Source organism: Carex rostrata, chromosome 20, assembly GCF_964058835.1.
Source record: "Carex rostrata chromosome 20, lpCarRost1.2, whole genome shotgun sequence".
Lineage (NCBI taxonomy): Eukaryota > Viridiplantae > Streptophyta > Magnoliopsida > Poales > Cyperaceae > Carex > Carex rostrata.
Genome location: NC_135937.1, coordinates 5,807,246 through 5,834,230, shown reverse-complemented (window position 1 = coordinate 5,834,230; position 26,985 = coordinate 5,807,246). Strand labels below are relative to the sequence as shown.

Here is a 26,985-nt window from a genome sequence, read left to right as displayed (position 1 = left end):
CATGCGTCTCAACTATAAAAAATTGTCTACAATAAAACGTAAAACATAACCCCATGCCCTACACTAGACCCTAATTGCCGTCTTTCCCAATTGTTCCCAAAATATAATTTCGAGTGTCGTATCATTAATTAAGATATACACTGGCTTGGTCTTATCTGACAAAAATCTTCCATTTCTCTCACGCCATAAAGCCCATGCTCCCATCGCCCACACCTTGTTCATGGCGGATGCCTCGTTCCTTGATACGTTAGGCTGCGATAAATCCCATTTTTATGTAAATTTGTCTCCTCCACTATACCAGATATTATAGTTTGCCAGCAGCCCTTGCCAGAATCTCGACGCATATGGACAAGTCCACATGATGTGATTACTATTCTCCGTGATGTTTGAAGTGCACAGATGACACCCCTGTTGCATCGTGCATCCTCGATTAATTAAAACCTGCTAAGTTAAAATTTTGTTTTGGCGCAGCAGCCATATGAAAATCTTAACTTTCGGTGGAATGTGCAAGGTCCAAAGGAACGATTGATCAGTTTGAAGAATTCCGGTATGATGGATGAATTTGTAGGTTGAGGCGCAGGTGTAAAGTGCACTGGCTGACCAACGCCATCGCAACCCTGACCTAGAATCCATTGAGCATCTATACAGGTGTAAGAAAGCTGAGATCACCTTTAGGAAGGGTGGGTCCTCCGTGTATGGTACTAATTGGTATGGCGTAGAGATCCCATATAATTTTCGATTGTACTTGTTAGGGCTGCTAATTAGTCGAGCCGGCTCGCGAATCAATGAGTTGAGCGGCTCAATATTTCATAATGAATCGGATTCAAAACCAAAAAATGTCCTAACTCGACTCGGCTCACTTTTGAAAGAAAAAAGCTCGGCTCGACTCATGTAAACACTCGGCTCGACTCGCGAGCTCGCCAGTCGGCTCATATTACATTTTAAAAAAATAATCATTTAATTATTTTAAAGAAATGATTGAAATGTGATAGAGATATTCTTATGACTTTAAATTACATGTTGAAAAACTTTGATTATTTTTTAAAGAAATGATCTAAAGAAATTTGAAAAAAATATCATTTTTTTAAAATATTTTCAAAATGCCAGCTCATATTACATGTTGAAAACTTTGAAATTTGAAAAAGAAAAAATTTGAAATCTGAAAAAAATTTGAAATATGAAAAATTTTGAAATCTGAAAAATTTGAAATCTGAAAAAAATTTGAAATCTGAAAAAATTTGAAATCTGAAAAATTTGAAATCTCAAAAAATTTGAAATCTCAAAAAATTTGAAATCTCAAAAAATTTGAAATCTCAAAAATTTGAAATCTGAAAAAATTTGAAATCTGAAAAAATTTGAAATCTGAAAAAATTTGAAATCTGAAAAATTTGAAATCTGAAAAATTTGAAATCTGAAAAAATTTGAAATCTGAAAAATTTGAAATCTGAAAAATTTGAAATTTGAAATCTGAAAAAATTTGAAATCTGAAAAAAATTTGAAATCTGAAAAATTTGAAATCTGAAAAATTTTGAAATCTGAAAATTTTGAAATCTGAAAAAATTTGAAATCTGAAAAATTTGAAATCGGAAAAAATTTGAAGGTAAGCCTCATGGCAAATGAAGATATACATGTATTACAAATTTGAAAAAATTCGTCTCTACATGTAAATTAATTAAACATCAACATGAAGGTAGGCCTCATAACAAATGAAGATATACATGTATTAAAAATATGAGTCGGCTCGTGAGCCGGCTCGCGAGTTCGTGAGCCGGCTCGCGAGTTCGTGAGCCGAGTCGAGCCTTTTCTTTTATGAGCCGAGCCGAGTCGAGCTTTTTCTTTCATGAGCTGAGTCGAGCTGAGCTTTTTCTTTCAAAAATGAGCCGAGTTAAGAGCCGAATCATTGGGCTACAATTGACGAGCCGAGTCAAGTTTGAGCCGAATCTTAATCATTAGCAGCCCTAGTACTTGTCGAGCGTCTTGGTTTTCAAATCCCATAGCCATTTAGTCAGTAATGCATCATTTTGATCAGAAAGATCAAAATGACCTCCCCCTGCATGTCTCATTATCTTTTCACAAGAAGTTTTGATTTACTTTTAATGCGCACACCCTTTCCCAATTTATCGGACAATTGATTCCTTTGCATGTCTCATGACCTTTCCACAGGAAGTTCTGACGCAGCCTGTCAATATGTTTTATTATTCCTGTCGGAATTTTGACGGCCTGCATGTAATGTAGAGGCATCGCTGAGAAAACTGATTTGACCAAAGTTATTCTTCCTCCATAAAGAAAGGAAACCTGAAGACCAACGTTGCAGTCTATTTTGAATTACCAAATTAATGAGGAAACGAGGAAATTGTGCGACTTGACCTGATATGTCTACTGATAGTTTTCCTCCATGATTTGCGGAATAATTTGAAATATACACACCAACTAACTTGGTATATTTATCCAAATTATCTACCTACTTCAATATATTATATAAATGATATATCCTCCAAACTATCATAATCATGTCATTTCAAATAATAGAGGTTAGAGAAAGAAGAAGAAAAATTCATTCATTCAGGGCCCAGAACATCACTTTAGTCTAAACACATAATGTCGTTTTATAGAACCAAAATAAATTGTCTATGGAAAAAATACAAGTAGTTTTGAGCCAATTATGGCACAAAATGCGCATGCAGATGATCTTAGACTTTTCTTTAAAAAAACGTGTACATAAAATTATAGATTTATACGTCTATAATATCAAAGTGATTAAAATCAGTCTTGTGATTTTTGGAAATTTGCTTAACTTGAAAATGCCTTTATGTGACGGTTATCCTTGTAACAATTATACAAGTTAGTCACTGTTAAATGGTCACGTCACAGGTAGAAATGAACTATTTCATGTAAATCGTGTCGGTTGTGTGTGGGCCGATGTCGTTTGATCCGGGTCTATATGAGTAAATTGGGTTCGAATCAGATTTTAATATGATCAAAATTGTAACCAAAAAAAAAAAAAATGATCAAAATGATACTTTATTAAGATTTTATGAAATACATGTCCTGATTATGTCTAATAATAATTTGATGATTTTAATATGGATCTATATTCATTATCATAGCAGATTTTGAATCATGCAAATTATATTTAATAATATTTTTAAATATTAACGTGGATCTATAGTCATTATTATAGTAGATTTCGAAATGTATTCGAGTAATATATGCAATATTTTAGTTAAAATGTTTGAAATAGTAAAGTACATCATAGGAAAATAGATACAATTATTTTATATTATAAAAAAGTATAAATTAGAAATAATTATTTTATAAACTGAATTACCACAATTTTTAAACCAACAAAATGAAATAAAATAAATAACCGAATTGTTCTATCCAATTTTTTTTTTTTTTTTTTTTAATTTGGCTAACTAAATTACCGAACCATTTGATCTATCATATATACAAGAAACCGGTTAATCTAGTCAGCATATATAGCCAAACATGTAAATTCAATTATACATTGATCAGACCAGCCATTTAATTTGTAATTAACCTTACAACAAGCACACTTATTATTATAATCCTAATTTGCAACTTTTAGGTATCTCTAACAACTAAAATGAAATTTTAACCAACTTAGCTAACCTATACCAACAGGAATTTTTTAAATAGAAATTTTAATTAAGGGGCCAAAGAGAACGACTGTAAAATGTTTTCCTTAACCAACTTAACAAGCCTACACCAACAGCAATCTTTTTAAATAAGAAATTGTAAGGATGAAACAAAATGTGGAATATGTAAGATCATCTTTTTTCTTTTTTTTTTTTTAAAAAAGGTTAAGCACAGGTCGAAATAAATGATGCTGATCAATCTATGGGTAGGTTTTCTGACATTTCAGATATAATTAAATTGTGTTAGTTTGGTTTGACTAGTCAAATAGAGTACACATCCTCTCCATTTTTCAGGCGGGAATGGAGACTTCTTTTGAATGTATTATGTGATATTTTCTCAACCAATTGGTCATATTAATCTAATTTCGTGTTCTTATTAACAATGGAAATTAAACGACATTGAGGTTTCTTCACTTTACCAATAAAAATGACAGCGGCAGCCTTTGTAAATAGTAAATAGTAAATAATATCCAAGATGCAGAGGTGTGATGGTGCTTAAATATGACAAATTATGTATATGGTATAAATAAGTCCACTTTCTATTAAAGTTGAGAACGAAACACAAGCTTAGACAGGATTTGAAGGGCTTAAAATTAATGCAAGAAAGAAAAGTGACCAATATAAATTCATTTGAATAGTTCGGAATTATGTGATTATTATTATTATTAGAGTGAGGATGGACATATTTATTTTGCAATATGGATCAATATTTAAGCAATATTTTTGTTTTTAAAGTTCGAACGGTCAATTTGAATCGCTCAACATGATATCTATATGAAAATGTATAAACAAATCAAATTTTACCGTTTATAATTTTGTTTTATTTTTTTTAAATAGATAGAAAATCACTATTTTAGATGGTCCAAAATCTTTAAATTAGATGATTTTCTAACTATCTAAAATAATAGTAAAAAATATAAAATTGATCTCCAAATATATTATTATATAAAAATTATATTGAAAGATTAATTATTTAAATTTTAAAAACGAAAATATAAATATACAGCACAAATCTTAGCCCATTGCAAATTGCCATAGCCTCACAATAATTATTATTATATAACCACCTTTTTTTTGCTTTGGTCTGGACTCTGGACCATAGTTCTTATCTATAAAACCAGACGTACACACTAGGCTTGACCAAAACAAAAAGGTGTATGATGTTTCTACTGGGACCATATCTAATTTTGGCTGTGTGCTGGACAATTCTTGCTTAATATCTAACTTCTCAACTACTCTTTCTGAAAAGTTTACAGCTGTGTTGTATAAAATTAATGGAGGAAGATATACAGACCGAGAGCAAAATTAGAATGTGATGTACTTTTTCAGTGGATTTGATGAGCACAAATTTTAAAGTATATTGGATTGGTTCAAATGATAAATTTAAACCGTTAAAATTCATGTACTTTATAAGTAATGCATGTACATGTAAAATTTTAAAAGTTTTGAATTCATTTACTACAAAATCAAGCGATTAAAGAAATAATTCGTCAAATTTGTCAAAGATGTTGACTATAGGTGCAGACAACTTACAGTGATTTGTCCCAATTTGAAACATAAAAAAAAGGCAAGAGTGCTATCAATTGTTATTTTATTTGAGATAGGAGCAGAGGCAGAAAATTAACTAATGGGGGTCAATTTTTTGAATAAATTTAAGTAATATGAAATGCTAGTGTTTTTCAAATTATGCACGGTATACGATAACTAATTTTTCTTTTAAAAAGGAATGCGGGTCAACAATATGAACTTTTCATATAAATATGAGGGTCTTTTTGAGATTTCCATAGCATTTTACAATAAAAAATATATAAAAAAAACATACATAACTATTAGTTTTTGAAAAAAAAAATAGGGGTCAATTGACCCCATTATATGCATATATCTCCGCCTCTGATTGTATGACCCGAATTCAAAGAAACAGAAATAGAGAGATTCGAACCCTCCATAAACAAAAGCCTACATAGCAGTTACAATGCTACGCCTTCAACCACTCGGCCATCTCTTCTACATTACATAATTTTCTCATTATAGAATTTCTATATTGTATCTAATTTGAATATTGATAAAAAATTGAGTTTTCATATTACTAAAGTCACCATAGAAATAAATAATACCTTTCCACCTGATTCCACAGCTGATGAATTCATATGTTCATCTTGACATCCTTTCTATGGTAAATAATGAGTCCTACCCGCGTCCTATATTTCCCACCAGTCCTTGAGTGGGATTTCCACCCGGATCAATCTATTTTTATCTTCATTTTGCCCACTGACCCATAGAATCGACTTGGAGAGGAAGATACTGAAAGTGACTCCATTCTTCTTATCTTAAATGAAGGTATTCGTGCCGACTACTATATACAGAAATCCTTTAGTGGAGTGGCCTTTAAGGGGCGTGCTAACAGGGGAGCGGTAAGGGAATTCGTATCCTCTGAGATATCTCAAACTTTGCGTGACTTTATGGAAAATCCCAACCGTTTAAATACATCCTACACGAATCTCAAAGCACAAATCATACAGGCCCCCTGCACTTTAGATTCGTCGTTTGAAACCAATTCGATATATCACACACTAGCTTTGCTCATACTATGAAACAGGGGAAGACAGGTTATTATTTTTTCATACTAAACCTCTCATTTAGTCTTTTATCATCCAATCCTATTGGTCATACTGTTTGCAGTACTTATTGGATCTAGAGTGAACACAAAATAAATTAAATTGAATAATTCTAATAAATTAATATTTCAGAAGGTGCAAAGATAAATTGAGAATTAATTACACATGAACGCAATGGTGTACTTAATTTCAAATAATCTCAATTGCCTAATTCCTGCTAACACATTTTTTTTTCTGGAACAGAAAAGGAAACATAAAAGCATAAAGCAACACAATTAGACGTGATCATTAAACATCATAATTATAAAACACAAGAAAAGAAAAATAAAACTACGAGCAAGAGTAGCAAAGTGTGCTTTTTAATTTGAAAACTTCACACAATATATTCCTTCCATCTTAATTTCTGTTCCCCGACAAGAAAAAAAAAAGTTTTACAAAATCTACAAAAGTCAATTGACGTATATATGGAAACGAGGAATCTTGTTTTACTAACTGCACCCAAATCTATTTTCTCTTGTTTGTATTACCTAGAAGCAAGGTAATGTAAAAGATGAATCTAAACAGGAAACCCCATGCAACAGTTACAAACAGGCAATTCCACTTGTTCATTTGTGTCACTGCTTGTTCTTTCAGTATGTCCGGCCCAGTCGTGATGCAAGTGTTCGTGGTCAAGTTTGAATGCAAAGTCTGGCTGATAACTGCTAACACCTTCTCTTGTACCGTCACATTCATTGCCCCGATCGGGGTACCATAGAACATTTCTATGCCACGTGAAAAGCAAGTGTTTGAGCTGCCAAATTCATTTTGCAAGACACCCTCATATGGGTATTTGATGAGAGACAGATAGTGAAACCAAATCCAGTAATCGGGGATCCTGTCACGGTTTATGAAGAAACCGGAGAAGAGAAGGAAGTATGCAAGAATTGCAACAACCACAGTATAGCCAATCATGACATGTGGGACCACAGCAGAAAGGAACGAGACAAATCCAGTACCGGCCCAAAAGGAGGCTAGTATGATGAGTACGAAGTAAAGGAAACCCATGCCACCCCCTGCTAATCCTACCGCAAAGAAAGTGATCAATGCAAAGGCTAAGGAAAGGAAAACAAGAGGCGGGAATGCAACAATTGCATTGGATATCACATAAGATGCCTTGCGGTATGCATTGTGTGTGGTTTCACGGAAATATATATAGCGCTCTTGTAGAAACACCGGGAGTGCATCAGCACATACATAGAACATAGTTGACATGCCCATGGCAAAGAAGCCAAGCCGTTCTTGCGCACCTCTTGGGGATGCATCGAGGCGCCAAAAGATAGTGGCAAGAATAAAACCTGTGACCATGATTGTGCCAAGTCGCATCAGGAATAGTTCGGGCATGCGCTTTGTGTTGGTGAAGGACCTCTTTGTCAAAACCCCCACTTCTATCCAAAAAGGGTTAGCATATTCATCCATCGATGCCCCAAGTCTTCCACGTGAAACACTTGCAGTAATTGCACCTCTCAAAGTCAAAGGCGAAGCGGCATAGGGTGGATTTACCGGCTTGCTTACTTGTGCTTGGTATCTCGAGTTGAAATCCACGAGTGATTTGGCCCCGATAGTGGGATCCTTGTACTCAAGCTCACGGATTAAGTCTAGAGCAAACTCGGTAGGGTTTCCATGCTCAGGTATCGGTTGACCGTATTGCGCGAAGAAATTGTATAAGTCATTAGGGGGGCCACTATAAACAGTTTGTCCCCGAGAAAGAAAGAGGATATGATTAAGTAGGCCCATTATACGATAGCTCGGCTGGTGGATTGTCATTATAACAATGCTTCCGCTCTCGGCAATCTTTTTTAAGACCTGCACAACCATGAATGCACTCGTGGAGTCGAGACCAGATGTGGGTTCATCAAGGAATAGCAAGATCGGGTCATGAATTATGTCGGTTCCGATTGAGACCCGCCTACGCTCACCGCCAGAGACCCCACGATGGCCCTCATCACCTATTATGGTATTTGCAGCACTCCTCAGGCCCAATTGGTCTATTAGGGCTTCGACACGGGCCTTTTTCTTTGAAGCCGGTAGGGCCCGTGGGAGGCGGAACTCGGCAGAGAACATCAAGGTTTCTTCTACGGTGAGCATGGGAAAAAGCAAGTCGTCTTGCATCACATATGCAGAGATCATTTTCATGAGATGGCTATCTATGGGTTCTCCATTGAGCGTTATGCTGCCCCCGAGACTCTCTTTCGAGATCCGATCCGCTAGTGCATCAATCAAGGTTGATTTTCCTGAAGTTAAAAGAGTACATGCTATTTAATTTCAAGTGTTTCAAAAACTTTTTTTTTGTGACTTTTTCTATGAATTTGGAGAAGCTTTTATTTTTCAATTTTGATTCCTTAATTAACATGATATATACAAGTTAGAACTCAAAATTCAGAAGCCTGGCCATTAGTTGCTATTCAGTATTTTTTTTTTCCTTGATACAGTTATCCTTTATTTCGTTCCATTTGTTTTTGAAATAGTACTTTATACTTGATTTAGTAACCTAGGTTTGAACTAATATAGTTTATACAGTTGAGAAAGATTAGTAAGAGCTCGATATGAGCTAAGTTCTACAACAAATTGAATAAAAATAAAAAAAAATCAGTTAATATTACCGGACCCGCTTGCACCAAGGACAGCAAAGATCTCCCCTTCTCTTGCCTCACCAGAGATGTTACTGAGTAGAACTTTTGTCCGTGACAAGTCCCCGGTTGAAGCCACCGTGTCTGAGGCAAGACGGTTGCGAGAGGACAGAGAGGGAAGGAATGCAAACTTCTTAGGCATCTTGACACTATAGTAAAGGTCGGTAAAGGAGAGAAGAAAGGGAAGGGAGTGTTGCGGGGTGGAAATCCGGGCACCACTCTGATCTCCATCGGATTTTGCGCCAGCTTGTGTGGCAACTGAACCAAGCTCTACATCGGAGTCTCCTTTACGCACAATTTCTTCGGTTTTCTCACCATGGTTGGGAGATTTCAGGTGAAAAAGTGCGAGTTTGCCAATAAATCGGGACATCGATTGTGTCGAGTGTGTAACGTTTGACACGACAATTTTTGAAGAACTATATACCAAGAAACTCTTATGATATTGGTACCGGTTTATTCATTAACCAACAAATAATATCACGAAGAGAGGAGAGGGAAGATGATATATGGTCATATAAGACTAATGATTTGTTTAATCACTAGTGTATCTCTAGTACTGTGTTTATATGCACATTTCTGTTTGGTGACATGAATATTGCTCAATACGACTCTTGTTGTTTCTTGAATCTGACTAGTGTTACATGTGGCAGCAGATGGTTGGTTGTTTATTTGAGCTGAGTTGACAAGCTTTCGTGACGGCTAGAATAGATTAGCAAATAATAGTTGATATGTATTATAGAATTAAATAAGGGAGGTTGGTCTTCTGAGGGTAAAGTGACTTGCAATTTTTGAAAAATTTAAACCGTCGGAATTGATTTATTCATTTATTCTGCAAACTGCCAAACTGAGATAAACACTAAACAGGGTGAATGACAATTTTCTCCATTTATATAAGAAATGGAGAGATGCCACTAAATGATCATTAGATGTTGGTCTCCAAAAAATTATGTATAACAAGATTCTTTAGATAAAAACAAGCTTCATTTTCTTTGATTAATTATTAAACTGGGGAAGTAATTAATATTTGACATTTTTTTTTCCTTTCGTGGTAAAGAATATAACCATAGCTGAAGTATTTTATATAACCACGCTTCCTAATTAAAAAAGCTCGTTTATATTATGTTAGTTTCTCAGATAGTATATATCCATTAATTCAACCAACTGTACATCTAACTTGACAGATACCGCTTAGATTTTCTTAATTGCTCACCTGCTAGTTGTTTTCCCACGTTTGGTGTTCGATCCGTCTCTGTTTCTTGGTTGATTAATTAAATTTAATTTAATGGCAATTTGCATCTCCGACCACGATAAAGATTTTAATCTTTTTGATGTATTGGTATTATTTCATAAAAAAAATGTTTTATGGTAAAAATAATATTAATAAATCTGCCACAATATTTGATGAGAATTGAAGTTGATTGAATATGACACATTTGTGAGATCATTAATCTCACATCGGACTTGTACAAATAGTTCACTTCGACGGTTGGACCTACCTACACAGAGCTTTGTCTTGCTTAAACAAAATACAATTCACACTTGTACAAATATGAAAAGCACCAATATACTATGCATGTAGTAGACAAATATGAATATGAACAATCAAATACAACTTTAAAATTTACAGGCCTCTTGTTTAACAGGATAATATATCGTATTCAACTTTGCTACTTAATCAGAGATCAATGCCAGAACTGCTCAATACAGTAATGTGTTATACCGACTGACTTTACACACCTCAAAACATAAATAGAGGATAGCAAGGCGTGGATGCTTCTTTCACATGGAAATTTTGTCATCCTTGTGGTATTGCTTTAATTAAAGCTGTGGTTAGCAACAGCTAGTGACACTGACAACTAGAGAAAATTGGGATTATTTAGTATTTTTACTGTTGAAGATAAATAATCAGGAAACAACTAGCAAATACATATAACTTAGAAGATAACATTTGAAAACATTCAACGGCTCTTTAGATTTAAAATAACAATCAGAATTCAATCAAATAATTATATTTTCTCTCACATTCGAAGATTTATTCACAACAGTAATTCAGTAGCATGAGAGAAGTACAATAAAAGAATCTTTCAGTAAAAGATGGCAAATGAAGGAATCGTATCATGTGAGTACTGCAAAGGTACTGTTATGTAGAGTTAGTGGATCCATACCATTCTTTTAACCTGGCACAAATCTTAAAGGGGACCCCTACAGTGTAAATAGGCACCAGATTGAATTTGATCCGGCTGGTAGTAAATCTGGAACGTAAAGCTGTGGGCCCCATTGTGCAGTACTACGGAGGATACTGGTCCGCAAACGAAATGGTCCTTCAGAAGAAGAATTTAACTCTTGAAGTGACCCAAAAACTTGGAAAGCAAATTGTTAATTAGAAATCCAATTTGCTTGTATCCTTTACATTCAATTTATGACATAAACTATGTAATACTGATGTAAATATTTCTATTTTTTTTTTATAAAGTTACCAAGTTAAGTAGTAGAATTTTACCTATTACTTAAAACTTAAAAGTATTGCTCTAAAGCTATAACTAGAACATGCATACAAATTCATATCAAGCTGACAAGCTTCACGACAAAAGATAGATATATATCTCTATCTAATTAATGAACTTACTGTAGATCCACATATCCATCTTATAAATGAACTCGTTGCATAGTGTCATGCTTTGAATTGGTTTTTGTAACTTTCAATGAGAAAATGAAGTGCCAACTGTAACGACACTATTAGACAGGAGAGAAAAATAGGAGACGCAAATCGAGATACTTCTAGAACATAATTTTTTTTATCTTTTTAGCTAAATTATGGCATAATAAGATAAAAAGGAAAACCGCTTCCTTTCCACGGTGAAGATCGAAGAGAACTTGCAATGTATGAAAGTCAGGGTGATTTTGGCATTGTTAGAGATGATTAAATTCAATCAAAGTCAAATACTACTAGTTTTGATGTACAACATAAGCTCCTATTGAGTGAAACAAAACTCAGTTGTGTTGATTTTGCTAGTTGATATTTTGTGATGGTATGTAATAAGTAATAACTATCTGATAGTGATCAGAGACGGAACAAGATTTTCAAACTATGAAAGTCAAACGTAAAGAAGAGAGCGTTGTACGGAGAGCTACAACCAAGGCGATTCTTTAGGCGATTCAACTATGGCGGGCGAGTGGACCCTTGTCCAACGAAGACGGCGCTACCCTGACGGCTCGAGGAACCCGGCAGAGACAGCTGGCCCCCAGGTCAAGCCGTTCATCCCCTACCCTTCGAACTCTTACGCTAAGGTGGTAGCGAGAGGCTCCAGACCTTCCACTAGAGGCTCCTCAGGTACCGCCAGACCAAACTCTGTTGGATCTGACGGAGCAGCATCTCTCCGGTCATCAAGGCCGGCTACCCCAAACTCTCCGACAACCTTCTATGTCTCTCCTCACAGCCCTACACACCTCCATTTTCCACCATCTCCAAAGTTTAGTCAATGGAAAAACAGGTGTTTCAAGTGTTGCAAGAATGGCCACACAGCTGCACAGTGCAGGAACCAACGCCGATGCGGCAAGTGTTGGGGGTTTGGGCATACGGGAAACCGCTGCTCAACCACAGGTTTAAACCCTAAAGCCACCCCATTTATCCAATCACCCAACCCTGTTCATATGCTCACCGCCAGAGGTGAACCAGGCTTTGAAGACCTGCTCGGTGGTGAATGCCCGATCACTCCCCCAGTTATGCCGGAGAACAGACCCCTCACCACCTTTTGCGATGCTTGATGCATGTGGTACAAAAGGGGGACGTCTAATTGCTTGGCGACGCTGTTACACAAGGATCTCAAGCTAGGCAACAAAAAATACTATCTCTGCTTTATTGCAAGATAACTACACATCCACAAAATTCATAATCACATGTGTGTATGGGCCTTTTGTGGATTCTCTAAAAAGAGATTTCTTCACCCAATTGCAGAAAGATACTGACATCAGATCATGCATCGCTGGTTCTATCACTTAGAAAGCTGCAGAGCATAAAGAGGGAGAGAAGAATGGAACTGTATTGGTTTAGATACCCATTGGTTAAACAGATGGTGCAAAGTGTTTGGAATTCCCAAAATTCTCAAAATCAAGGAGAACAGGCGAAGCTAGTCTTCTACCAACGAATAAAGGACCTATACAAGAAGATTGGAGAATGGCACAAGGAAAAATTCTCTGACATGAAGTCACAGCTTGACTTCTGCAAAGAAGTAATATTGTTTTTTGACAAATTAGAGAAAAGCAGACCCCTGGACCGACCAGAGGGAATTCAAACTCAGGATTAGTCTGAGAGAGAAAGCTTACCAGCTAGCCATTAATGAAGAGATTAAGTGGTTTCAAAGAGCCCGATGTAGATGGCTTAAATTAGGAGACAATAATACACCCTTTTTTCATAGATTTGCATCGTCTCGAATGTCTTCCAAAAGAATAACACAAATACATTATGATGGGGTCACCTACTCTCAAGAACCTGATATAATTCAGGCTTTCTTCAGGCATCTCTCCGGCCATTTAGGGCAGTCTACACAGACGATGGATTTTGACCCAACGGAGCTGTACCAGCAAACCGATCTTTCCGACCTAGATAGACAGTTCTCTGAAGAGGAAGTCAGGAGAGCTGTACAGAGTTTGGCCAAGCACAAGGCATCGGGCCCTGACGGGATACCCAATGAATTTGCTCAGCTATTCTGGGACCATGTCAAGAATGACATCATGCAGATGGTGCATAATTTATGCAATCAGAACCTTGACATGCGTGATTTCAACAGAGCAAACATCGTCGTTATTCCAAAAAAGAAGGTGCCCATCACATTCTCAGATTATAGGCCAATAAGTTTCATTAACTTGATGCCAAAAATCATATCGAAACTCCTTGCAAATCGCTTGAGAAAGAAGCTGCCGAATCTCATCTCCTCTCACCAAACGACTTTTGTCCAGGGCCGCTACATCTCTGAAAAATTTATCACAACAAGAGAAATTGTTCAATCTCTCACGGAAACGAAGAAAAGAGCAGTGTTTTCTCTAAAGCATTTGATACTCTAGACTGGACCTTTTTAACCAAAGTCATGCGTGCAAGGGGTTTTTCAGAAACTTGGTGCAAATGGATAGATAACATACTCGGTTCATCTTCTTCACGGATTTTGGTAAATGGCAAAAGCTCTGATTATTTCACACATCGGAGAGGGGTACGGCAGGGGGATCCCCTCTCCCCCATCCTATTCATCTTAGCAGTAGATGTGCTACAAATCATGGTTAAGGGTATTAACAGGGAAATCAACAAGCCATTGTCAACAAAGCTAAAGCGATCATTGCATTGCAATATGCGAATGATACAACATTCATAGTGCATGAAGATAATGAGGTTCTGATATCCTTCAAAATCATGCTACGTTTGTTCACATCTATCTCTGGCCTCCAAATAAATTATGGGAAAAGCTCACTTACACCAATCGGGCTATCAGCAACAACAGGCCCAAGCAATCCTGACATGTCAGAGAATGATCTTCCCAGTAATTCATTTAGGGATGCCATTGACAGTTAAAAAACCAGAAAAAGGCACTGTTTATCCCCCTAATTAAAAAGATACAACTTAGGTTGGATGGATGGCAGAGGAAAATCATATCAAAAGGAGGGAGAATGATGTTAGTCAACTCGATTATGTCTGCAATACCGGTTTACTTCATGACCTGTTTCAAATTACCAAAGTGGGTAATACAAAGAATTGATAGATTAAGGAAAAGGTTCATGTGGGGAAAAACTAGCACTGATTTGGAAGGGGTGCACTTGGTTAATTGGCCTACAGTAACCTTGCCAAGAAAGAATGGAGGCATGGGAGTAAGGGATCTAAAAATGCAGAATATTTCATTACTCAAGGTAGTGGTGGCACCTCTATCAAAACCCAAACTCACTGTGGTCTACGTATGCCATTAAGCTTAGAGGTCAAGGCACAGGTCCTATGCTTTGGATGAAGCAAGGATCCTTTTTTTGGGAGCATTTGCTGAGTATCAAAACTTGGTTCCATTGGAGCTGTTTTGTCATAATAAGCGATGGAAAGACAACTTTATACTGGTATGAATCATGGAATGGATTGCTTATCAGGAGCCAAATGGAAAGGCCTCCAAAGCCACCTCATGTCAGAACCTCGGTACAGGAAGCTGTATAGCTGCAACTACATGACCAGCCGATCAATTTGACCAGGCAACCAGATACCAGAATATGGAGATGGGATACGAAGGGCTGTTACTCATCCAAATCGGTCTATGAAGCAATTGTTTCAGCTGGCAAAGAGAAGTGGCCGTATCCAGAGATATGGAAATATAAGGCTCCCCTGAAGGTTAAGATGTTTGCCTACTTTGTTTTGACAAACAAAATCTTGACGCATGATAATATGTGGGAAATGAACTTACACTGCGACCCAAAATGTGTCATGTGCTCGTGCAATTGGGAAACAGCAAACCACTTGCTGTTTGAGTGCCCGTATGCAAGGCATGTTTGGCAAGTGGTACATCAAAATCTCAGAGTGGTTAAGCTCCAAAAGCGGGGATCGATAACTCATACATGGAAGGCAACATGGGAGCACACAAGGTCAGCTAAAACACTGCCCAAACAATCTTGGACAGTATACTTCTTGAGTGTATGCTGGGGGATTTGGAAACAGAGGAATGAGATGGTGTTCAGAGGGCTGCGATGCCACCAGCTAGGCTAGCAGAGAGCATACTGCTATGGCTAACCTACTGTTGAACTAAGGGAGGGGAGGCCTGAAGTGCCAAGGAGAATGAAGGCATTTGGAGTATCTTTGTATTTTTTGTTTTTATATTTATATTTCTGTATCAGCTGTGTAGCAACTACATGGCTTTCAAAAATAGAAAGTCAAACGTAAATGTGATCAATCATATAAAATTTTCATGTTGGGATGGGAGGGGGGGTCAACTTTTCAATAGGAAAAGCACTAACTTTAAATTAAATAAAAAATTATGTATGAGTATTGAGTACAAAAATTTTGAAAATGAAAGGGGTCAAACATGGATTCACCACTGATGGGCCGATGGCGACAATTAAGGTAGAGATGAGTTTGGAAAATAGATCTGTGATTCCAATGGTGCATTGAGATAAGACCCCTTGATAATGCGCTTTGAATTGAGATCTGCTGAAATTCCAGTCCTGAATTTCATGACCCTAATCTAGAGATAGGGAGAATGATAGAATTTCAGAATCCTGAAATATGAGCTGGAATTTCAGCCGACTTCGACTAATTAGTCTCATTTGCTCCTAGCAACCAGAGATGGTACTGTTGTAGCGAGAAGTTGAGCCCAGATTAAATTAAATATTTTTAGGACTTGTTAAGTTAATGTTTCTATCAAACTAAACGGGCTCCCAAGGCATTTAAAAAAAAGGAGTTGGGCCCAGATTAAATCAGGCTTTGCCTTCTGCATTAGCTGGAATCTCATCCTTTTTAAAGACTAAAGAGGCTCCCAAGGCATTTAAAAAAAAAGGAGTTGGGCCCAGATTAAATCAGGCTTTGCCTTCTGCATTAGCTGGAATCTCATCCTTTAAAGACTAAAGAGGCCTGAGTACTATAGCCGAAAAAAAAAATCATTAGTACAAGTTCTAATTCATAGCTGGAAACTGTTTTCACGAGGCATTTAGATCATTGTATACAAATTTTATTTTATAAGAATTATCTACTAAAATTTTAACCGAACATCTCTCCATCTCCTAGATTTTAAAAAACTCTCAGATTCCAGTTGGGTATTTGGTACATTAAAGGTCGGTACTGTTGTCATACCAGCATCAACCCCCAGTCAGTACGTAAAAAGATTTTGCATGTCTTGGAAACTTATAGAAACAGGACCTTCAAATTTCAAACGTGTGTCAGGCCAACTAAAATTAATCAAATCAAAGATATCCTATATATTAAATTCTAAATAATTAAAAAAAACAACAACATACAATTCGTTATTCATCATCTTCATCGTCATCGTCATCATGCACATTGGAATTCTTGTCTCTCTGCTGAGCAAGAATCCTACCTTGTTGGGCACTAACACGTTTTTTCTTTCCACTTTTACCCTTCCCTTTCCCCATTCTTTTTGCCTCCAGTTTCCTTTCCAAATCTCTGACTCCTCTCCTCTTATACATCTTAAAACTGACCCCCCTCTCAGCTGCCATTACCCGAACCTTATCTGTTATTTCCTTTGCAATATCTCTGTTATACAGCTTCAATAATCCCTTCATTAGCTTTGCAAAGGTATCGGGCTGCGGCATCAAACCCGCATCTAACATCTCTATGCAATACACGCAGGCTTCCTTCACGTGCTTCTTTGCAAATAATGCATGAATCCAAATAGTCCATGCACACACATTTAATTCGCACCTGCTTTTCACCACGCAATTCCACACGTCTTTTGCTAATTCTACCTTACCTTCTCGTACAAGTGAATTTAGTAGGGTTTTTAAAACCCCGTACTGAGGCGTAACAAAGAGGTCTCTCCCCACCATTTGCTTAAAATACCAACATGCTTTCACCAAATCACCTTGGCCCGCAAGACCATTAATTATAATTATGAAAGTGTCAAGGCAAGGTTCAACCCCACTGCTCTCCATTTGGTCCCATAAATCACAGGCTTGCTTCAGCTCTCCTAATTTACAGGCCAATCTAATAAGTATATTATACACACGGGTATCGGGTATGCAACGGGATTTATTCATCCGATCCAATAACTCTAAACACTCCTCCAATTGATCCTTCTTCTCATGAGTTACAAACAATCCAAAATATGCAACTGGATCTAACCTCAATCCTTTTACAACCATAAGATCCAACAACTCATATCCCTGTTTAACATCTCCTGATTTGCAAAACCCAGTAATTAGAGTAGAGTAAGTAACTGAATCAGCACTACAATTAAACCTAGACATTTCAACAAACATCCGCATGGCCTCATCCATGCGGCCTTGTGCGCAAAGGCCCTGTATCACAGTTGTATAAGAAATCACATTTGGATCGCATCCTTTCTCCCTCATGCCTTTCATCAGCTCATAACAATCTTCCATTTTTCCTGCTGCAGAAAATCCACCTAGTAATGTGTTGTAGACCACGGTGTCGGGTTCAAACCCATGTTTTTTAATCTGAACTAGAACATATTTGGCTTCCTCTAGTTTCCCTGCAATGAACCAAATTATAAATTTATTTAACATGAGCACATTAAAATGATTTAATAAACTATAATCATAAGTGGCATTATTACCTAGCTTACACCAGCCATATAAGAGAGAGTTGAAACATCTAAGATCAGGCTTGAACCGGTCCTGCATCTGCTCAAACAAATCGGCAGCCTCTTTCACACAGCCCTTCTTGCACAAGGCATCAACCAAGCATCTAAACATCTCTTCCTTCTGATCCTTACTGTTATTGGCATCAGTTGGCATTTCATCAAGCAGATGGAGGGCCTTGGAGAGGAGTCGAGGTGTGGCCATGCGGCGAAGGAGAGGAGCAGCGAGCTCTGGAGAGAGGAGCGAAGGGGGGAGAGAGGAGAAGAGAGAGAATGCTGAATCAAGAGGAAGGGTTTTGAGCGCATGGCGAAGAGAAGTTGTGGAAGGAGGGGTGGAGGTGGAAGAAAGAGCGAGAGAGAGCTTGGTTGGGGAACGCGAATAGAGACGGAGGAGGCGGTTGAGTTGATCGGAGTTGACTGATTCTGGCGAGGAGCCGCTGGAATTGGCGGCGGAGCTGGTGGAGAGAGATGGAAGAGAGTACGGTTTAAGTTTGAAGAGATAAATTGCTCTCCTAGTGCTGGGAGGAAGCATTCTTTTAGCCCGGTTTTTTTTTTCTTTTTTACCCTTCTGCCTTCTTTTTTAGATTAAGTAGAAAAAATGGAGGCTTCCATTTTCACAAAATGGAGGTCCTACCAACTACCAAGGTTGGCATGTACTGATAAAAGAGGAAAATTTCTTGTATACCCTTCAAAAACTTAGAAATTTCCCTAGTTACCATTCTAAATTTCAAAAACTCATAAATTTACCCAATTTATTACATTTTTTATTAAAATTCATTTTCAATTTAAATACTCATTTTACCCTTTATTAAAATAATAATAAAATATAATTTGTGTAAGAATAATGTTTGGTCTTCTAATTGGTCGGTTTCCGAGGATATGTGGTTCATTTTGACCTATATGTGTGCGTCATAAACGTGTTGCATATTTTTATTTTTTTTAATAAAGGGTAAATTAGTATATTATAAATTTTAAATGAATTATATTAGAAAATACAATAAATTGGGCAAATTTGTGAGTTTTGAAATTTATAAGGGTAAATATGATATTATAAATTTTAGAAGGAAAAATACGTAATTTCAATTTTTTTTTTTGAAGAGTACACATAAAATACCTCCGAAAAAAAAAGATTTTTTTTCTGGATCTACAAAAAGATTTACACTAATAATTGATGATCTAAGTTATTTTTCTTACAGATGGCTTAGCAAGGACGAAAATAGTGTGTTCTTTCACAAAATCTTTAGAAAGACTGCAACGAAATGGGCCTGAACTAGTGGTTGTACTACAGGATTAGTCAATATTTCCAAATGGACCAAATCCATTAGTAGACTTCACTCCAATAAGAACAAGTTATGCAAATTAATCCACCGCATTTAGGATTCACTTTTATAGACAAAGATTCATTTCTCAGCATCTTACTCCTCTAGACAGATGATATTAAACCATGACTTAAGCTGTTAAACAAGATGTAAAAATATAAGGAGTTAAATGAAATAAGCAACTTAATCCTTCTTAAATTTAAACAGCAACCAACCATAACCATAGTGGGTAATCTCAACCTTGTATACTGTTAAGTCTATTCTAATTCAAAACTAAGTTAAATTAAGCTACTTATTGAATTACAAAAGAAAGCAGATAGCCGCATAATATTATACAACCAGACCACTATCATACAAAGATAAGTGACCAAGATAATACAAGTAGCATGAAGTCCACCCGCCTTTGACATGTTAAGATGCAAAAGGAGAAGGGAAAAAAAAAACTACATTTCAACGCTCTCTCTTTCTTTTAGCACTTTTGTTAGATTGGGGCCGTGCTTCAACCTTTGTAGAAGAGGAAAGCGATTTGGACCCCACTGCTGCACTCCATAGAGCTCGCTCCACATCTGAAGCTGTGAAGCATTCTCCTTCTCCGCTTAATTCCTTGTAAAATGGAAAAATAAAATAACAAATCAGAATAAGATGCACAACCAAGAGATTTAAGCACCAAACAGTTCAAATGCCAAAAGTTTAACAAAGGACCACAATACTTAACTCTTTTGGGGGAAAGAAAATGTAATCATAAGTTGAAGAAATTACTTTTTGGAATAAAAACACCTAAGCTCCTCTAATTTACATACAAAAAACAAAATATTGCATTGTTAGAGGAAAATAATTAGAAATGAAAGTTGTGAGCAATCTGTTACTGTAGGCAACTATTTATAAAAATGCAACAAGGTATTTTTTTCCGAGCATAGCTGAAATCAGTCGAAGTGCCCATTTGGTACATGAACTATGGATGAAAAACAATTTGGTCCTTGATCTCTTGGAAGATAATATCAATTTCTCCCTTAAACTAGTAAGCTAAGAGCAACATCCTTCCATCAGCTAACCTAATAAAGTGACACTTCCAGCCATTTTTTTTTTCTGTTGGCTGCAACAGAGCATATCTAGCATGGAAAACTAAAGGGTAAAATAGACTTTCGTGAATGAATAGAGTAATTATAATAGGTTTGGTAAAGGAACTTTTTTCCTAAAGAGCCATGAGCTCCACAAACTGCACCAAATCCCAGATGCCTCTAATTATATGGAATACAATCAAATAAGGGCACGGTCACAGACTGAGCCCTGAGGCATTTTTCAATTTTCTACTAATATGGCCCAGCAAAAAGGTGCAGCAAAAGGAAAAATAAAAGACCAACAGTGCTTATTTGACTCTATCTGTAAAAAATAAAGGTACAGAATGCTACATAGCATAGAGTAATTTTGGTAAAAACAACAGTACTTTATGAAAAAATTTACCAGCTGAACTATGTTTCTCCTTCTTGTCTCATTGCAACCCAACACAAATAACTAATTAAGAACTGAATAGCTCCCTATTTGTAATGTCAAAAAAAAAAAACAGCCTTCATATGCAAGAGTAAATTGAGATGAGCCATGTAAGTCGTCATATTTAATTTCACATCATTTCAATTAATACAAATAGACATAGGTTACCAACCTACTACCACTTTAAATCGAGTAAGAAAATATGTAAAAGCTGCGACCACATGCCAATAAAAAGGACCATATAGCTTATTTTTCAATAGTTCAGCTCCAATAATTGACATGACAGTTTGAAGATTTATTAAATTTCTCCAAATTGATTGTTTTGTTCTTAAGGCCTATATAAAAAAACATGGATGACAAACATATAGGAACGGGCTTTGAATCTCTACCAACAATAGATGACTTTAAAAAAAGATAATCTTGGGGCTTTTGTGCATTTTAGACAACACATGGCCTTTTTCTGAAGAAAACAGTTTTACCTCAGCCTTTTTCTGAAGCTTTTCAGCAAATGGGATATATTGCTTTAACGTATACTCCTTTGCACTCCCCATAGCTTCCATCAATGCCTTCAAATCAACACCATTCATCTCAGTTAACGGTAAATACAAGTAGGGGTGTTCATTGGATACGGCTTATTTGGTTTTCAACCAAACCGACAAATTTTAGATTAAATGGTTTGGTTTTTCGGTTTAAATGGTTCGGTTCGGTTGAATTTTTGAATTAATTCAGTTTTTTATATTCGGTTCGGTTTAATCTCTCATATTTTGGTTCAACCAAACAAACCGAAATTTACTTGAATTACTTCGGGTTTTTATATTTGGGACGGTTTAATCTCTCTTATTTCGGTTCAAGTGGTATATATCTTGATATTTATTTCTATGATTATGAAATGTATTTGTGTATGTATTGAGTTTTGACCTATTAAAATTTAATCTTTCTTATTTTGGTTCAACCAAACAAACAAAAATTTACTTCGGTTCAGTTTTTTGGTTCAGTTGTTATTCAGTTGACAAGTTTAATTTGGTTGGTTCAGTTAGATTTCTAAAAATCGAATAAAATTTTGGTTTGACTATTTTAATTTGGTTTTAACTGAACCGACCGTTTGAACACCCCTAAATACAAGGAAAATGGTTATGTTTGGTACCATTTTTAAAATTTGAAAGGTGCATATTCTCGTGTAATAGATAATTAGATATATAGATATGTTGCACCTCATCTGACATGAATGGCGCGATGTCTGGTGCGTAGACAGCTAGAATAGCAGAAGCAGTGGCAGGACCCACCCCCTTTAGAACTGTCAGATTCGAGATAGCTTTGGAGAGATCGGGAAGAGATGCAAATGCTTTCTTCGAAGCCAACTCCACTTCCTTTTCTCCCAGTGAGGAAACAAAATCTAAAAGTCGTGGCCTAATATCAAGTAAAAATTACAGCTTCAAAAACAATTTAGGATGAATAGGATAAGTATTTTTGCGCTGAATTTATATGCAAACTTCAAGCCTACAAGTGACAATGAAGCCTGTAGTTTGCATATAAATTTACTAAAAAAAAAAAGATTCTTGTAAATAAAACAAAAAGGTTTCAATCTTAGATTAGTAATGATTTACCCAAGGAAAAAAAAAAAAAGTAAAATTTCATGTGAGAATTTCATATTACTCAAACACATCAGATAGCCTATTCAAAACCTGAATTGTTTCAAAAATGCCCATGTGGTTAATTCCTTTAGCTAACCATTTGAGCTTTGCTGGATTTTTTTTTTCTTTTTTTTGCCTGATTCTCTATAAGCCAAATTATGCACTACAACCTCTTTATGGAATTGAAACCCTCACAAATTGGGCAGGAGTAGTACTAGGATGGGTGACCTCCTGAGAAGTCCCTGTGTTGCTAATTCCGATTAGGTTTCATTTCTAGCCTACCCCAACTTGTTTGGGAATAAATGATTTGAAGAAGAAGAAGAACTCTTGTTCCCCACAGATAGCTACCAAAATTGTACAATCTCTCTTATACAAAAAAATACTCCTTCAAAAATATAACTCTTACCAATAATGTGCTTACTAAACAAATAATTCTCATATTATCAGTGTACCAGAAATTTCAATACAACTAATCATTGTTTTCATTATTTTGCCATACCAAGGTCTAATTTGAATCGTTCAAATCTGCAATTAATGGCCAGGCACATCAACATATCCAAACTGTCTTTTAAATTTGAACCATTAGTATCATTTTAAACTTTTTAATTTAATTAGGGGCTTACATTATTTTAATTTGAGTGGATAAGTTTATTCTGGCCATTAGAGTAATAGTTTTCCTGTTAAACCATGGACATAGTAGATTTGGTCAAATTAAATCTTATCTAGTTCAACCTAACGAGAAAATTAAAAATTAAAAAGTCACATACAATACTACAAAGAATTCAGGCAATAGCTGAGAAAGACCAAACAGTGATTTTGTTGAGAATATAGAAGAATTTTGTAAAATAGCTGTTAAGAGTTATGTTATGAAGATTAATAATAGGGCCTCCTTAATTAGCTGTTAATCATTCTATAATTAGCCACAAACTATATCTTTGTAATTTAGGCAGCACAATAACAGTAATAGGGCCTCCTTAACTAGCTGTTAGTCATTCTATAATTAGCCACAAACTATATCTTTGTAATTTAGGCAGCACAATAACAGTAATAATTTGAGACAGTAAGATTATAACGAAAGCAATAAAGTAATTATAACAAAACAATAAAGTCATTCACTTATTAAAATTCAATAGATTTATTTTTCTCTGTATTTACAGGAATGAAAGATAATCTTAGGTACTAAAAAAGAAAGAAAAAGAATACCTCCATTTACCACGAGAGAGTTTCCATTTCATGAGGCGAACGAGCTCCGGTTTGTTCAGAAATGGGTCTGGGTCCCGCTGGCAGAGAAGGAGAGGTAGGTCCTTCCGATAAAATGAATCGAGAGACACGAAGTCGGCCTTGGCTAGCGACTCCAAGCGGCTGTCGTACGCCTCCAGTTCAGCTTTCCACCGGGCTCTGTCGCAACTTGAGAAATCCATGGCCTTAAGACCTCGGTGGCTATTCCTTCCGACAGACGCTAGATAAGAACTGGAGCAAAAAAAAAAAAAAACCGTATTAAATGACTCCGGCGGGAAACCCTATATTATGAAATGAACGTGTGTTCTCTCTCCAGTATCATTTGTAAACTGGAGAGTTCCTTTGCCGACAAAAGAAGGTACGATTTGCTGGTTTAACCCTCAATTTTCATTATTTACTAAACTTCTGCCAGTAATGCAGCACAGTATCCTAATTCAGCAAATTTGTTCAGTGTACGATTTACGATGATAGAATGAGATTCGAATAGTTTATTTTAATGTGACACTAGACATGCTAGCGTACATGTTCGGTGACATCTCCTTGGACATCCTTTAGCTTTAATCCCTCCTAATCCAGCAACAATATTTTTTTAGACTGAATTAAAGCACCTCCTTAGATCAAATTCTTAAGACGAATCTGACCCCTCCTTAGAGAATTGACTCTAAAGAAGCTCCTTAGCTGATTTTTACGGATCATAATATCCTCATAAAGGTGACCTCCTTAGAACACTTTTGTCCTTTATAATATTTTATTTATTTTTTCTTCTACAGCCAACTCATGTCTTGAAAACAAATCTATTGAAATCCCCTAGAATTTTAGGAACCTAAATTTCTCATTTCAACGGTCTATATATTTTAATATATATTTTGAGATTTGTGCATTAAAACTTTTTGCTTTGAGATTTGTGTATACAAAATTTAGACGGCTAAATTTATGATTCCCATGTCTCTAGCCATGGTAGAAAAAAACTGCACACTCCTTCCATCCTTGATTGACGGTTCTCCGATAATCAAATCGTAAATCTAACGCTATAGACAGATTTCTCTTGAGATTACCTCTCTTTTGAGATCCACTTCGACTAGGTATTTATCCCTTTAACTTCGAAGATTATTATGTAATATCAAACTATTTTAGTTTTTCTTCTGAAATTCAATTAATTGAGTTCTTTTCTACCGAATCTCAAAGTTTTAGTTTGCTAGCTTGAATTTTCATTCTTCTTTTAGATAACTTGGTTTGGGGTTGAGCAACCGCATTTTTTTTTTGAATCCACTCTCTCAACTCAAAATCCTGAGCACATTGGATGGTGAATAGTTTATTAACAAAAATTAGGGCTTAATTTCATCATGTAAATTGAAAATTGCATGCGTGTTTTCAGTTTCAAATTTGAAATTTCTACAGCTTTCTTAAGATGCTTGTAACAATGGTACCTATGGTACCTCAACTGTATTAGGGGAGCCACAATACCAGTGGATGGATTTAATGAAAAAAAATACTTGGGATTATGTTGATTTTTATGTAAAATTAAATGAAAATTTTCAATTAAATAGCTATTTAATTATAGAAGTTCAGAGGAAGAGCAAAGGTAAAAAATTGGTATTAATATTATCTCTTTAGATTTGATGGATTTAATAGTTCTTTATTTGGGATTTATATGAAATTTAATGGAAATTTACTTCTTCTTTTTTTGAATGCCAGGAGATTTATATTATCATAAAAACCACATTACATGCACACATCACAAATAAACCAACGAAAGGATATAACAACTCTCAAGTACAGTAAAGAAAAATGAGCTCTTTCACTGCAAGGTCTACCAACCAAACACTCAACAGTGTTTCTCCCACACAGTAGCTTCTCAGATTATCCACTGAATAAGAACATTAACTGTTGTCCCTCCTTCGAAAATCTGAGCATTTCGACGGTATTAATATTATCTCTTTAGATGAAAAGATCAAAGGTAAAAAATTCAGAGGAAGAGATGAGGGACAAATTGGTCTTTGTATACTAAAATGTATATTATTTACATTAAGCCTTTTTCTTAATCTTATCTCCTTACTGAACAGTGAACATACATTCCTTAGCAAAGATTAAAAATTTAATCCTTCACCCTTAAGGGCGGGCGCCGAACCCTAGAATTAAAATTGTTCAGCTGTAATGTGCTCAGATAGATACGGTGCCTATGGTCTATGGAGATCCTTAGATGACAAGTTTTACTTGCTTATGTACAACTTAGAACCAAAATTCATACTGATGCAAGCACTTGTACAATAAGTTTGTACAATTTAGAACCAAAATTATATAGACGATCCTTGCATCAGTAATCAATTTAAAGTATTAAAAAAAAAAATAGAAGGCAACAAGAGAGTTTTAAATTTAGAACCAAAATTCATACTTCGTTTCAATGGTACACAATTTTTCCCTTTTCCTGTTAAAACCCAAACAATTAGACACAGCCCCGGCCAAGCTTCTTTCTACGAACTATAAACATACCAAAGCGGAACCTACTGCAACCAAATCTAAAACATTTCTAAATATTCCATAACATAGCCGCACCATAACACCAAAATCCACCATTTTTCTTGAACGGAAGACTTGAGAATGCCTCAATCTAAAAGAAACCTAACTAACCACCAAACCCATAAAGGGTACGGCCTTGGCGCTTGAGCGCATAGACTACGTCCATGGCAGTCACAGTTTTTCTCCTGGCATGTTCGGTGTAGGTGACAGCATCACGGATCACATTCTCGAGGAAGATCTTGAGAACGCCACGTGTCTCCTCGTAGATCAATCCACTTATGCGCTTCACACCGCCACGCCTCGCCAGCCGTCGGATCGCTGGCTTGGTGATACCCTGGATGTTATCACGGAGCACCTTCCTGTGACGCTTCGCGCCGCCTTTGCCCAAACCCTTGCCTCCTTTGCCTCGGCCCGACATGGCTTTCTATTGGTTCGATTTAAGTTTTGTTCCTTTGTTTTTTGTTTTCCGATGTTGTGCTTCGATTTGGGCGGGGCTCAGCGGGTATATATCGACTCATCAATAAAAGGTAAGGAGGGAGGGATTGGGTTTTACGGGAAGCG

At 36.2% G+C, this 26,985-nt stretch overlaps 4 protein-coding genes across 4 annotated transcripts; all 4 read right to left on the bottom strand.

The window, feature by feature from the left end:
- Positions 1-6,614: 6,614 nt before the first annotated feature.
- Positions 6,615-9,459, bottom strand: LOC144572111 (ABC transporter G family member 6-like). The gene is made up of 2 exons (XM_078321528.1): positions 8,914-9,459; positions 6,615-8,544 (listed from the first exon to the last, which is right to left on the bottom strand). The coding sequence occupies exons 1-2, from the start codon at positions 9,308-9,310 to the stop codon at positions 6,779-6,781; spliced, it is 2,163 nt and encodes a 720-aa protein (XP_078177654.1). The 5' UTR covers positions 9,311-9,459; the 3' UTR covers positions 6,615-6,778.
- A 7,317-nt stretch (positions 9,460-16,776) lies between these two features.
- On the bottom strand, positions 16,777-18,812 carry LOC144572112 (putative pentatricopeptide repeat-containing protein At5g65820). Its single transcript, XM_078321529.1, has 2 exons — positions 18,207-18,812; positions 16,777-18,122 (listed from the first exon to the last, which is right to left on the bottom strand). The coding sequence occupies exons 1-2, from the start codon at positions 18,760-18,762 to the stop codon at positions 16,915-16,917; spliced, it is 1,764 nt and encodes a 587-aa protein (XP_078177655.1). The 5' UTR covers positions 18,763-18,812; the 3' UTR covers positions 16,777-16,914.
- Positions 18,813-19,714: 902 nt separating this feature from the next.
- On the bottom strand, positions 19,715-24,204 carry LOC144572113 (DNA binding protein). The gene is made up of 4 exons (XM_078321531.1): positions 23,872-24,204; positions 22,249-22,444; positions 21,517-21,603; positions 19,715-20,152 (listed from the first exon to the last, which is right to left on the bottom strand). The coding sequence occupies exons 1-4, from the start codon at positions 24,087-24,089 to the stop codon at positions 20,000-20,002; spliced, it is 654 nt and encodes a 217-aa protein (XP_078177657.1). The 5' UTR covers positions 24,090-24,204; the 3' UTR covers positions 19,715-19,999.
- Positions 24,205-26,272: 2,068 nt separating this feature from the next.
- Positions 26,273-26,900, bottom strand: LOC144572435 (histone H4). Its single transcript, XM_078322019.1, has one exon. It carries the CDS (start codon positions 26,840-26,842, stop codon positions 26,531-26,533), a length of 312 nt encoding a protein of 103 aa, XP_078178145.1. The 5' UTR covers positions 26,843-26,900; the 3' UTR covers positions 26,273-26,530.
- Positions 26,901-26,985: the final 85 nt, after the last annotated feature.

Excerpts from the sequence above, each read along its gene's own strand:
- LOC144572111 (XM_078321528.1), bottom strand. The coding sequence starts at position 9,310 with ATGTCCCGATTTATTGGCAAACTCGCACTTTTTCACCTGAAATCTCCC. Across the intron at positions 8,545-8,913 it reads CCTTGGTGCAAGCGGGTCCG|GAAAATCAACCTTGATTGAT; the intron begins GTAATATTAACT and ends TTTTAACTTCAG.
- LOC144572112 (XM_078321529.1), bottom strand. The coding sequence starts at position 18,762 with ATGCTTCCTCCCAGCACTAGGAGAGCAATTTATCTCTTCAAACTTAAA. Across the intron at positions 18,123-18,206 it reads ATATGGCTGGTGTAAGCTAG|GGAAACTAGAGGAAGCCAAA; the intron begins GTAATAATGCCA and ends GGTTCATTGCAG.
- LOC144572113 (XM_078321531.1), bottom strand. The coding sequence starts at position 24,089 with ATGGATTTCTCAAGTTGCGACAGAGCCCGGTGGAAAGCTGAACTGGAG. Across the intron at positions 22,445-23,871 it reads CTCTCTCGTGGTAAATGGAG|GCCACGACTTTTAGATTTTG; the intron begins GTATTCTTTTTC and ends ACTTGATATTAG. Across the intron at positions 20,153-21,516 it reads AGCTTCAGAAAAAGGCTGAG|GAATTAAGCGGAGAAGGAGA; the intron begins GTAAAACTGTTT and ends CCATTTTACAAG.
- LOC144572435 (XM_078322019.1), bottom strand. The coding sequence starts at position 26,842 with ATGTCGGGCCGAGGCAAAGGAGGCAAGGGTTTGGGCAAAGGCGGCGCG.